The sequence below is a fragment of the Alexandromys fortis genome, unplaced genomic scaffold (genome assembly GCF_014885135.2).
Source record: "Alexandromys fortis isolate MF-2015 unplaced genomic scaffold, M_Fortis_MF-2015_v1.1 scaffold_95, whole genome shotgun sequence".
In the NCBI taxonomy this organism is placed as follows: Eukaryota; Metazoa; Chordata; class Mammalia; order Rodentia; family Cricetidae; genus Alexandromys; species Alexandromys fortis.
Window position 1 is genome coordinate 3,814,583 of NW_026067990.1, and position 12,568 is coordinate 3,827,150.

Here is a 12,568-nt window from a genome sequence, read left to right on the forward strand (position 1 = left end):
CAAGATGGTGGGACTGCTGTCCCCTAGGGTTTGTTCTGCATTCCTTCTGGTAATCTTTCAAAGTAGGAGGTGGGAAGGTATAAATGGCATGGGAGTAAAAACCGAGAAGGACTCCTGAGTGCTTTGCATAGAAACAGGCAAAAGGATCACTCTTTTTCCATCCCCTAGTCAAGTTGAGGAGAGTCTAGACTCCATCCTGAATTCCCTGGAAACTGTGGCTTCTGCTGCCGTCAGATGACACTCTGGAAAAGTTGGCATTATGTGTCATTCCCGGCTGTGACAGTGTCAGCAGGAGGAAGGAAGTTTCTGCAGCTCTGTTTATGGAGTTGGCTGAATAGAAATGTTAGCTGCTGGTTTGCTTTTCATAGTCATCCACAACACCTAGGTTTTCTTTGGAAACTGTGAAGAGGCACTGAAAAGAACAAAATTAATTTCTTTTTGTCTTAAAAAATGACAAAGGAGTTACTCTATGGGGTGTATGTGAGAGCAACTATAATTTCAGCTTGAGCTTGAGATACAAAAAAATTGCTTTTATATAAATCTCATATTTTGGTAAGCACAGTTTGGTTGGTATGAAATTTCATTTTTATATTGAAGTAAATTAGTCAGAACTCATGAGGATAGGTGTTGTGCTGAAATAAATTGGGACAATAAGGAGATAGTGCAGTGCTATTTCATTTATATTTTAATAAATAAAGCTTGCCTGAAGTTCAGAAAGAAAAACAGTCACACTGTTCAGCCTTACAGACCAGGCTGCAATAACACACACCTTTAATCCCAGAAGCCACACTACTTTGCTATAAAAACTGGAAGGTGCATGACTTTCATCCCAGTGGTTTATGCCTTTAATCTCATCCCTGGAGAGGATTATAAAACAGAAGGAGGGCTGGAGAGATGGTTCAATGGTTAAGAGCACTGGCTGTTCTTCCAGAGTTTCTGAGTTCAATTCCCAGCAACCACATGGTGGCTCACTATATCTACCATGGGATCTGATGTCCTCTTCTGGCATAAAGTTGATAGAGCTGCCATATACATAAAAAAATAAATGAATCTTAAAAAAAAAAACAGAAAGAGACAGCTCTCAGACACTGTCTCATTCTGAGATTCCTGGAGGCAGGATCGCTATTTTGGACTGAGGTTAAAGTAAGAGCCAGTGGCTGGCTGCTTTGCTCTTTGAATCTTCAGGTTGAACCCCAATTTCTCTCTCTGAGTTTTTATTAGTCGTGCTTCATTTAGTGGAATTCTAATAACAAATGACATGTGAGCAACAATTCTTACTGCGTCCTGAGGGATCTTAAAGTCATTGCTTTTAAAGCTCGGTAATATATTAAAAAAAGAAACAAGTGGGAGAAAAGACTGACAATTTTGAGTGTCCATTTTTTAAAGTTTATCTGTACACATCTATAAAAAGAGTACATTCTTCTTCCATCTGCTTAACAAAACTAGATGTAGACAAAATATTTACTAGTAAGAACTTCCATATCAAACTGCATTAGTTTTCGACTACTTATTTTGTCAAAAAGTTTGTATTTCATTGATAAAGATTCTATACTCGTGCCTGGATTATTATCAGACTTGGGAGTCACAACCTGTAGCATGAATAAAAAGAACCCAGAGACATATATTCGGGCTCAACATGAAGATCAGAGGAGCAAAGTAGCCAAGTCACTAGAGAGACCTTTTACCTCTACTAAATCTTCAAACTGAAAGGGCAAGTTACTGTCTCCACGAATTCTCAGACTCCACACTCCACTGAGTTCCTGTCTCTTCCCCTTTACATTCCTCTCTCTACCCAGCCATATCACTCCTGTCTCCATCTCCCTGGTGTGTGACTCCCAAACACAGGGATTAAAGATATGAACCACCACCACCTGGATCTGTTCCTGGACCGATCTTGAACTCACAGAGATCCATCTGTCTCTGCCTCCCAAGTGCTGGGATAAAGTTACATGCCACCACTCCCTGGCCTGTATGGCTGACTGCCGTGGCTGTTTGGCCTTCTAATCTCTAGGCAAGTTTTATTCATTAAAACAGAAATAATATACCACTATAACAACCTGTGATTCAAGGCAGATCTGGCCACCCATCCTCAATGAGTCAATTAGATGAGTCATATTAAAAGTGGAAAGCAGAAAAAGGAGATTTATTCAATGTGGTCACACTGATAAAGGACAAAGAAATCCAGTGGCAGCTGCCTCCCATACCTTTCCGCAAAGAACATGCATGTCAAAGCAGTTTCAGTCAAGTGTGGTCCCACCTACCACTGACCCATTCAATCACTGTCTGTACTTCAGTCTCAAATTGGAAGGCATAGCAATTTTTAGAACTGTGGAAAATCTCTTCTCTGAACAAGTTCACTTTCTGCCAGGGGGATTTTTCTTCACTCGGTGTAAGAACCCTGGGTAAATTCCCATTTTCTTGGCATCTATTGTTTCAAACATGTGATAAGTCAGACATAGAGACGCACGTTTCTACAGAATATCTTCATTTCTGTCCAAGCACATTTCAGAATGAGTAGCAATAACTTCCTTCAACATTCAACACCCCCCTCAAGTATTCAGAATAGGAGTTATTCACATAGTAGCTACCCAACAAATAATTCGTAAGTGAAATGAAAAGTTTCTGTGTTCAATAAAAGTAAAGTCAGGAAAAACAACTCTATTTAAAACCAATTCTTTGGAGTAGTAGAGAGCACGATCTCAGATCTTAATATCTAATTGGTACATTTAAGATTTCATCAAGATTATTAGACATATCCTTAAGCGTGGGGAAATAGAGTAGGAAAGGTAGAAATGATTGACTTTACCTCTAGGCAGGTAGGACCATTTAGGAACGAATTTAAATCTGAATTTGCACTTTATTGTGTGGGGGCTTCTCCTTGATCGTGGAAACAAGGTCAAAGTTCATAGTTTGTTTCTAAGGATGCTTTGGGGCTTTAGCTTTTATTTGTAATGTCCCACCCACATGTGTCCCCGTTCCTGCCTTGACAGAGTGGCTGTGTTCTTTTTCTTAGATTGCCCTGTACTTTCCAACTGACCTCTTCCTCTCTTCCCAGGACTTTGTTCCCTGGGCTCCTCCAAAGCCTTCCCACATTCCAAGGCCTGGGTTAATCTCCAGCAGCTCTGTTTTATAGGCTTGGCCCAGTGAAAATTTCATGGTTTTCAGGAAAGCTTCCCGGATCCTTTTTAAAGGCATTATCCTCTCCTGTTTCCTTTGCCATTAGAAACCATCACAAAACGGGTAATTTTCACGCGTTTGTACCTTGTAACTTCACTGCAGCCAGCCTGCTGGGGAGGTCTTTTAATACATCACTGTATTCAGCTTCTAGAAAGACAGCACCAAGTAAATGTTTGTTGAAATCTAACCTTCGGGGGCGCCGAGTGTAAAATGGGAAGTACCCTAGCCTCACAGTAAAAGCCTTTCAAGACTTGACACCGGGTCAGCTAGGGAGCTGAGCCCAGTCCTTCTAGGCTGGAGGGAGAATTTGCCTGTCTCTACAGAACTCCCTTTACCCACTTCTTTAAAGAATTTATAGAATTCGAAAGTTCTCAGCTAAGAACAGCCTAGCGCCCCGCCTCAGAGGGCGGTGGAAAAATGGGTGGGAGCGGGGAGAGCTATTCAGGCTCAACAGAATTCTTGGCCAAGCTTTCACTTTTTAAGTTTTAAACTTTTGTACACTGCAATTTTAAGACAGCAAGTTGAGGGTGTGCAGGATTAACGCTGAGGAAAGGTCGAATTCTGGGTAAGGTTTTCAGCATTCAGAGCTGAATTTATCCTCCTCATCATAGTTCCCACAGCTAAGAATGTACCCAGTGTTTCTGATTTCCACGCGCAGCTAGCTGGTAAGGAGAAGAACCTTGATTCAGCCCTATGGACTCTGCAGCTTCCTTCTGCAACTCTGTGAGCAAACCCTAGTCAGGCGTGTGGGGGAGCTCCCAGCCCGCTGTAGCGGGCAGAGAGAACCATTGGACTACAACTCCCACGATGCACCGGGAACATCGAAAAGGGCGGGTGATTGAGGCGAGGGCGGCAGGGAAATCCCGCCCCGCTGCGCAGTGGCAGCGACACAAAGCCCTACTTTACAACCTCCTAGAGAAAGTGGAAGTAAGAGGGCTAAGGTGGGGTAGCTGGACGGAAGAAAACCACAACCCAGGCAAAGACCAGAAAGCCCCAAAATACGAGAAAGGGAGGGCGGCGGCGGGAACCGAGAGGCAAGACTCTCCCGTTTGTAGCCTAGGAGGGGGCGGCTTTTGTAACTACTCCGGCCGCCCGCGCCGCGCCCCGCCCGCGCTAGGGTCTCCTCAGCCGCCCGTTAGTCCCGAGTGTTTCCTTAGAGAGCTGCCCCTCCCGGTGAGGAATCGGGGCGCCTGGCGGCCTCCAAGTGGGCCGCAGCGAGGTTCCCCCTCAGCCCGAAGTGCGGGGCGAAAGCGCGGGGCCGACGAAAGGCTGCGAGGGAAGCGGAGAAGCGGACGAGTTGGGGCCGGGGTGAGGGAGACCGGGGCTCCTCAGACACCCGGGAGTCCAGTCAGGCGAGCAAGGCGCGGGGACGCCCCCCGCTGAAGCTAGCGGGGAGCCGGGAGGGGGGCTCCGCAGCAGGACGAGTGGAAGGCGCGGGGTGCCCAGCCCGGCGCTGACGGGGGAGCCCTGAGCACCCCCCCCACACACACACTCCTCCTCGTGCCGGGCGAGCATCGCGCTCGGCCCCCATCCCTCCCCGCGCGCGCCGGGCTCGCTACTAGGCGGGCTGTGGAGGGAGCGCCTGGCGGTGCTGGGGCCAGATAAGGGGAGCGACGGGGTCGCCGCCCCCGGGCCGGGTGGGCCGGGATTGGTTGGGGGCGGGCCCCCGGGAGGGCGGGGCGGCGAGCGCGCGGGCGGGGGCGGGGGCGCGCAGAGGCGAGGAGGGCAGGCGGCGGGCTGGCGGCGGGGCAGCCGAGCTAGCTGGCCGCTTGGCGCCGCGGGCCCACGCCGCAGTGTGTTTTGTGGACGGCGCCTTCGCAGACAGCCCCCCGTGGACGGAGCCCGGCTCGGCAGCCCGCAGCCCTGGACGCGATGTTCCGCCGGACCTTGAATCGCTTGGTGAGTCCACTTGCGGAGGTTCCCAGCGGTACCGGGGGCAAGCCGGCTCTCTGGCCCCTCGGCTCGTCCGGAGTCGATGTGAGAGGGGGACCAGTGGGACGCGCCACCCCCCTCCCCCTTCCATTTTAACGGAAGCATGCTGCTTCGAGTGGCCTGGGTGGGGAGGCAGGTGGGGCTCTCCGGTGTCCCATCCCAGCCTCCTGGACCTTTCAGCCCGGGTTTCCCCGGGCTCCGAGGAACTCTGCCTCTGGACCAGGGATTGCCTTGGAGCGGCAGACTCGGGGACCTCGGGGTGGGGTGGGGGCTCCCCGGGGCTCCCTCAGTTTCCCAATTAGTGGAAGATGGCGTTTGATTATCTGGGAGGAAGCTTTCTTTTGTTTCCTCTGCCACGAGCACATGGAGGTAAAACCTAGATCTGTCACCGTGGCCCAAAAGAAGAGGAGGGGGGGGGGGGGGAGAGCCCGGGGCTACAGCAGGACCCAGCCTCGCCCCAGCTCCGGCGGGCGGGCGGCTGCAGCCCAGAAGCCAGGCAAACTTTGAGGACTCAGCCTCCAGGCTCACCTTGAGGGCGAGATAAAGAGCCGGGGCCGCCGGCGGGGTGGGCTGGGACCGGGCGACGGCGGGGAGGCTGCGCCAGCGCTGCGGAGCCTGGAGCCTGAGGCTCGCGGAGGACTGGCTGGCTGCTCCGGACTTGGGATCTAATGTGCAGCTCGGCTCCTCTGGCCACCTTGCCCCCCTTTCTAGCCACCTCACCCCCAGAAAAGAAAGGGAATTGACCTTCTTTGAGGAGTTTGGCACAGGGTCGGGGGGAGGGGGAGGGAAAGCGATTTCTGGCTGCTACTGACTTTTTGGATCAACCTGAGTGTTCCCAGGGTTCCTTAAGGACGGAGTAAAGTGGAGCAGTTTACTTACACGCTGCTGTTTGTAGCAACTTCCCTAATTTCCAGAGGAGGTGGCGGGAATAGGATTTTATTTCTGCCACGGATAGGAAAGAAAGAGGTCAGCCTCAAATTTTATTTTATGTTTCTGTAGTTAGGGGGAAAATGCTGAGTGCGTCCCCTGCACTCTTAGGATAGACTTAAGAACTTGACAGTTTGGTACCTTTTGTGAAGTCATTTCGAATGAAGTCATTGCTGGTATGTTTTTCGTAGGTCACATGAACTTGCCCTTAATTTTCTTTTCTTCATTTGGAACTTTCGCAAATGTCCCCTGCTTAATAATCACGCTTAATACGTCCCTTTTTAGGATACCACCATCGGCGCAATAATACTGTTTTGCTAAATGTTTCTTTCGCCCAGAAACACGCAAACGAAGGTGGAGCTGATTAGTACCTGTGGCACTGAGCAGCAAAGGTTGTGCGAACCAAGGATCTAAAGAGTCTTGGGAAATGCATTGTGCTGGATGCTTTGCTGAAGCAAGTGACTAAAATTTGTTCTCACATTTAGCCTGAGACTGTAAAAGAGCATTGTACCTCCTAGTTCTGTTTCACATAGGTTCTTGTGATTCTGAAGTGTTGTTTTTGGGTGATAAAAAGAGAAAGGTGAGAAGAAAGCTAATTGTAATGCGTAGGAAAAAGGGTAGTTTTTTCACATGGCACTCATATGTTGCAAAATAACTGGTCTTTGAGTCATGTTAAATTCATTAGCTCAAAATTAAGATGCTGACATCCCCATCCCCCTTTTTTAAGGCTTTGGGCATTTGAAATTACACAATCAGTGCTGATCCAAAAGCCGTTTTCTTTTGCTGCGAGTGATCTGCATTGTAGCTGTAAAAAATAAGCATTGCTGGCCCACAAAGCTAGGGCATGCAGTAGAATTTGCAGCAGTTATTGAGTGCCAGCCTGCTGGTACCTTGCATTCTTCCCAAGATTTCTGCATAGGCTCACTTTTACTAATATGAAAGGGAGCTTTGACCTCATTGTTTCAACTAAGATGTCCAGCTGCACACATTTTACTGCACAGTCCTGACTATGATAAGTCCTAGGAATTTGTTCCAGTGTCATAAGCTGGAAGGTTCTTAGGAGTTCTGTCTGAGCCCTAGGCCTAGAGCAAGGAATTAAACTGCAAATCATTGCACTGAATATACCATCAAATTTTCACTGCTAAAAGTGGCTTTAAATTTGGGGTGTGGAGTGGACAAATTTTTAAATTCCTTAGATATTAAATCATGCTCTCTTGTCATCTACATGGAGCACATTCTTTTACTAATATATACATTTAAATCACCAGATCAGTAAATTAAAGATTGAGTTGGAACTTACACAGCCCAGTAGATGTAGTCCAAGTATTGTGTTATCCTTACAATTGTTTTTAAGATTTTAGAGATAGGGCTATGGATTCTTTAAAAACCAATTATGCTTTTTTGGCAGTCATTCTTCTGAAGTTAACTTCGAATGTTATGTAAAGTATGGTATTGTTGGTCATTGAACGTTAGAGGATTATATGCTAAAATAGAACTTTTTTTGTATCTTAAACCTGTGATGGAAGGTAAGACTCACTTAGGAATCAATCACTTCATCTTCATATAGCTAGTTGTGTTTGTTGAGTCATTTTTAAAATGTCATTTTCTTCCCCAGCTCCTCTATTCTTGAGCTAAGAGAAATGGTGATTAATTGTACTTTTAAAAGACAGGGACATGACATGATATCTTTGCCACTAATAATTGTCCTTCCTGATAAATTACAACTTTTGAAAAAAATTCTGAGACAGAGTCTCACGTAGTGCAGATGGCCTTAAAATCAATGACCTTGAATTCCTGATCCTTGCTTCCACCTCCCAAGTCTTAGGATTGCAGGTGGTTTCTACAGCTGCCAGCATCAGTTTCCTTTAGGCAGCCTTTTGTGGGTTTTTGCTTGTTTCTTTGTTAATTTGAGACAGGGTCTCTTATTTAGCTCCGGCTGTCCTGGAACTCACTCTGCCTATGGAGTGTTGGGATCAAAAGCAATTGCCACAGCATCTAGCTTCTTATTTATTTTACAAATAGCGTTACTCCATAGTCTAGGCTGACTTTGAACTCTATCCATCCACTCCTTTAGCCTTCTTAGTGCTGACATTGCAGACTTGCACCATAATGCCCAGGTTTTGACAGTTTGTGGTGGAAGGTTAGTGGAGAATAGTGTACAGCATTTTGGGAGTTAGACCTGTGGGATGTCTTAAGAGCACTACGTGATTGTTCCTAGTCAACATCTCTATAAAAACAACAAATATGTAATAATAGCTTTGCCTGTCCAATTAATTTGCTTCAAAGGCATATTTAATTGGAAGTCTGGACTAGTTAAAATTTAGGATGTAAGTTAGGTCGTGGACTTCGATGTTATCCCATCTTTTAATAAAATTTGTAGTTGTTATAGGAATTTTATACTTTTGTCTAAAGTTTCATAAGCCATAGGCTTAATGGCTTAATGACAATCTGTCACAAAGTTTTCTCTTTTAGCTTATTAAATTAATTCTTGCTAAAAATTCAAATAAAATATCTTGATAAAGTAAATTAGGTGATTTTGTTGAGTGGGTACTGTCAATTTAATTTGTTGAAGGGATATTGGACAGTACAGATCATTGATAATAAAAGCTTATTAGTACTGTGGAAAACTAGAGTAAACTTGTATTACTGATTCTAAAAGTATTTAAACTGTTTGATTCTATAAAGAAAATATCAGAGAGACTGGGTAAAATTAGTCTGCATTAAGAAGAATGAAAATTTTAAATAAAGCTACAAATGCAAAATAAAAATTAATGAATTGGGTAGCTGGTTTATTACCTTGAGTCCAGAGTAAGGCCACTTTAATAAGACAAAATGTATAAAGGTAGTTAGCAAAATAATTCAAGTAACTGCTTTTTGTTCCAGAAGCAAGAAAGTTTTTGGCTTCCTTATGAAATTATAAGGGTAATTATAAGTTTTTTTTATTTCATTTCTCTCATAAACTTGTCCTGATATTGTTGAATATCAAATACACTTATTTTTATTTTGTCGTGTTTTGAAATATATCTGCATATATGTTTTGCAATATTTTTGCATTTATATAACTGGTAATATACATCTATACATTTTGACATTTACCAGATAGTTCTGATGGTTGAACTTGCCCCTACCTAGAAGCAACCTTTTTACCTTATTGCATTCTTTATAATTGCCTTTTAATTTGTATGGCTTTCTAGACTTGCTTTTCTCAAGTGGGAAAGAAGCCCTAATCCCTAGGGCATATATTGCATATAGTAAATTAACTTTTCCTAGATAGTTGGAGGAGAAAATGCAGTGTGAGAAAGGAGGGTGTTTTAAACCGAAAGCAACTGGGGGTGGCTTTTAACACTATACTTGGTACTTAGAAGATGTTTAATGAATAACTGTTGAAAATATAGCTTTTAAATGTTGCACATAGACAATAATCTTTACATATGATCAGTGGTTTATAGTGAGCCCTTAAAGTGATTTAAGAATAAGGAGTTTGAGCTGGAGAGATGGCTTAGCAGTTAAGAGCACTGTCTGCTCTTCCAGAGGCACTGAGTTCAATTCCCAGCAACCACATGGAGGTTCACAACCATCTATAATCAGATCTGGTGCCCTCTTCTGACATGTAGGCAGGACATTGTATACATAAGTAAATATTTTTTAAAAATCAATGAGGAGTTCTAGTTCGTGGGCGTGGGTAAACCATGCACCAATTAGTTGTATTCTAGGAATTACAGTATATACATCAATTGCTGAAGCTATACTGACTATAATATATTCTTTTGTAGGTGATTTAGTCATTTTATGGTATAGGGAGCACTGTTTCACTCAACAAATACTAAGCAGCTACTTCTCACTGGACATTGTGATAGGGAATATATCATGAGTAACACTGACAAGATGCCTATCCTGAGATTCTTTATTATATTCATAACTATAACTAAAGAAGGCAAGATGACTACATTTGTATTATTTGTGGTATCCCACACAATTTGATGTCTGTGAATAAGTTAATGTTATATATTTACTAATCATTTGTCTTAATACCCCAAATAGATCGTATAATTTATTATTTTCTAGTGGCTTTGATGCTAGATAAAAATTTAATTGTAACTGACTGACATATTTGATATACTTGGGAAATTATTCTTTTGAAAATAGTTGTTAAGCTCACCCTTTTGCAAATTGAGAAACCTATTTAGGAGTGATCCACTGCAACTTGGGGGAAAAAGATGAATCAATAAGTTTCATTTCTCCATTCCACTCCTCTCTCCTCTCTTTGAAAGAGTCTTGCCACGTAATCCTGATTAGCCTATTCACTTTGTACTCCTAAAGCTATTCTCAAACTTCTGAAATCTTGCTTCCTGGGCCTCCCCCCAAGTGCTGAGATTACAGGCATGTATTACCATGTCTGACTTGAAATATATCTTTACACAGGTTAAGACAGATTTCTCTACCCAAGTATTTCTATATTAATTAAACAATCCAAAACTGAGAGCGTGTTGTATGGAGCGGTGGGCTGAGTCCCGCCACCTGGCTAAGCTTTATACCTGAAATAATTACGTGGAAACTGTATTCTTTTAAACACTGCCTGGCCCATTAGTTCCAGCCTTTTATTGGCTAGCTCTTACATATTGATCTAACCCATTTCTAATGATCTGTGTAGCCCACGAGCTGGCTTACCAGGGAAGATCTTAACCTGTGTCTGTCTGGAGTGGGAGAATCATGGCGACTCCTTGACTCAGATTCTTTCTCCCAGCATTCTGTTCTGTTTACTCCACCCACCTAAGGGTTGGCCTATCAAATGGGCCAAGGCAGTTTCTTTATTAACCAATGAAAGCAACAGATTAGAAAGAAATCACTCCCACCTCAAGAGTGTCTGCTGAATGCCTTCAGTAAGAGTTTCTTATTTGTTGATTTTGTTTGTATTGCTAATATTTCAACCTTCACTTTAAAATTTATTTATATTTTTCAGTATATGAATGTTTTGTCTCTGTTTGGATACTGAGCCTCGGTCCTCTGGCAGAGCAGGCAGAGTAGTGGGGGGCAGTTAGCAATTTATTTTAATTTTTATGGCGGTAAAACAGTCTTATGTGTGAATCTTCTATCTGCAACAGAGATACCTGTTAGGCACATTTCCAGATGAAGTAGTACTCTTAATGCAAAGCCTCTGGTCTCCTCCTCCTCCTCCTCCTCCTCCTCCTCCTCCTCCTCCTCCTCCACCACCTCCACCTCCTTTTCGTTTTCTTTTCCTCTTCCTCCTCCTCCATTTTCTTCCTCTTTTTTTTTTTTGAGAAAGGGTCTTACTTTGTAGCCCTGGGTAGCCTAGAACTTACTATGTAGAACAGCCTGGTTTCTAAGTCATAGAGATCCACCTGCTTCCTGAGTGTTGGCATTAAAGGTGTATGCAAGACTATTTTCCAATAATTCTTTAATTTTATGGGTATGGGTGTTTTGCATGCATGTATGTCTGTGTACCACGTGTTTGCCTAGTGCCTATGGAAGCCAGAAGGGGTGTTTCATCACCTTGTGGGGCAGTATGACCAGTGGCCCCTAGAAGAAACCCTTTTTCTTCATGTTGTTCAAAGAATTAGCTTGTTTGGCAAATTTAAATACTGCTTTGTTGAGTGGACAAAGTCACAACTGGTCGCTTATCAGCCATGGTTGATCACTTATTTCAAAGAGGGCAGACAGATAGGATGAAAAATAAAAACATGCTTTCTTCTTTTTCCTGGTGTTGAGTTTCCTGTATATCTGCATTGCTTAACCTCTGAGATATCTGAAATACTTGAGATTGTATGCTTTTTCTGGTTGGATGGAAGAATGTTCTGACATTCCAGGCAAATTAGGTGTGCTTCGCTAGTTATTTATATTCACTCAAAGTTTGTTTTCTGACCTGGTATAAGTAAAGATCAGTAATGACCATAAGGCAAACATACTAGTACAGCTGCAGCATATGTTCATACTACTGCAGATTAATGATGAATGAGTGTTCAGCACTGCAGATATGGGCACAAGATGCCCATCCATGTTGGCAGGCAGCCCCTCAATTATTGCAGTGAATGGATGGATTGCCAGATTGGTTGATTTCTTGGTTATATAAAGATGCATTTTTTAAAAATGGTGTTGGATTGACAATATCTGGTTTAGGAAGTTGACTGTATTTGTAATATACAAACTACCATTGATTTCATGCCCAAAATATTTAATAGAATGTGAGAGGGTTGAAGAAGACTACTTGGTTCAAGCAGGTTATCACTGTTTCTTAGACCTCTCTAGTCCTTATTATCTTGAAGTATTAATATTACAGTATGTTCTTAGTCTAGTCCTCTTCATTGATATATTCTTAGAAAATTCAAAATAGTGCATTGGACAATGATTTTATACTAGTACAGGTAAGCCATAGATATTTAGTAAGTACTTGTGAGTTGTTTTGAACTGAATTAACAACACAAAATGAATCATTAATTAATCATTTGAAAAAACAGCTACTTAGAAGTCTCTTTTTTTTCAATAAAATTTTTTATTGAAAAAAAAAAAGATTTCC

General features: G+C 43.3%; 1 protein-coding gene across 1 annotated transcript in view; it reads left to right on the plus strand.

Moving 5' to 3' along the window:
- The first annotated feature begins 4,907 nt into the window (after nt 1-4,907).
- The window catches only part of Atp11c (ATPase phospholipid transporting 11C), a 188,158-nt gene continuing 180,497 nt past the window's right edge, over nt 4,908-12,568 (plus strand). The window contains exon 1 of the mRNA XM_050159636.1: nt 4,908-5,076. Coding sequence (XP_050015593.1) covers nt 5,050-5,076 — 27 coding nt within the window. The 5' untranslated portion in view covers nt 4,908-5,049. The remainder of the gene's footprint in view (nt 5,077-12,568) is intronic.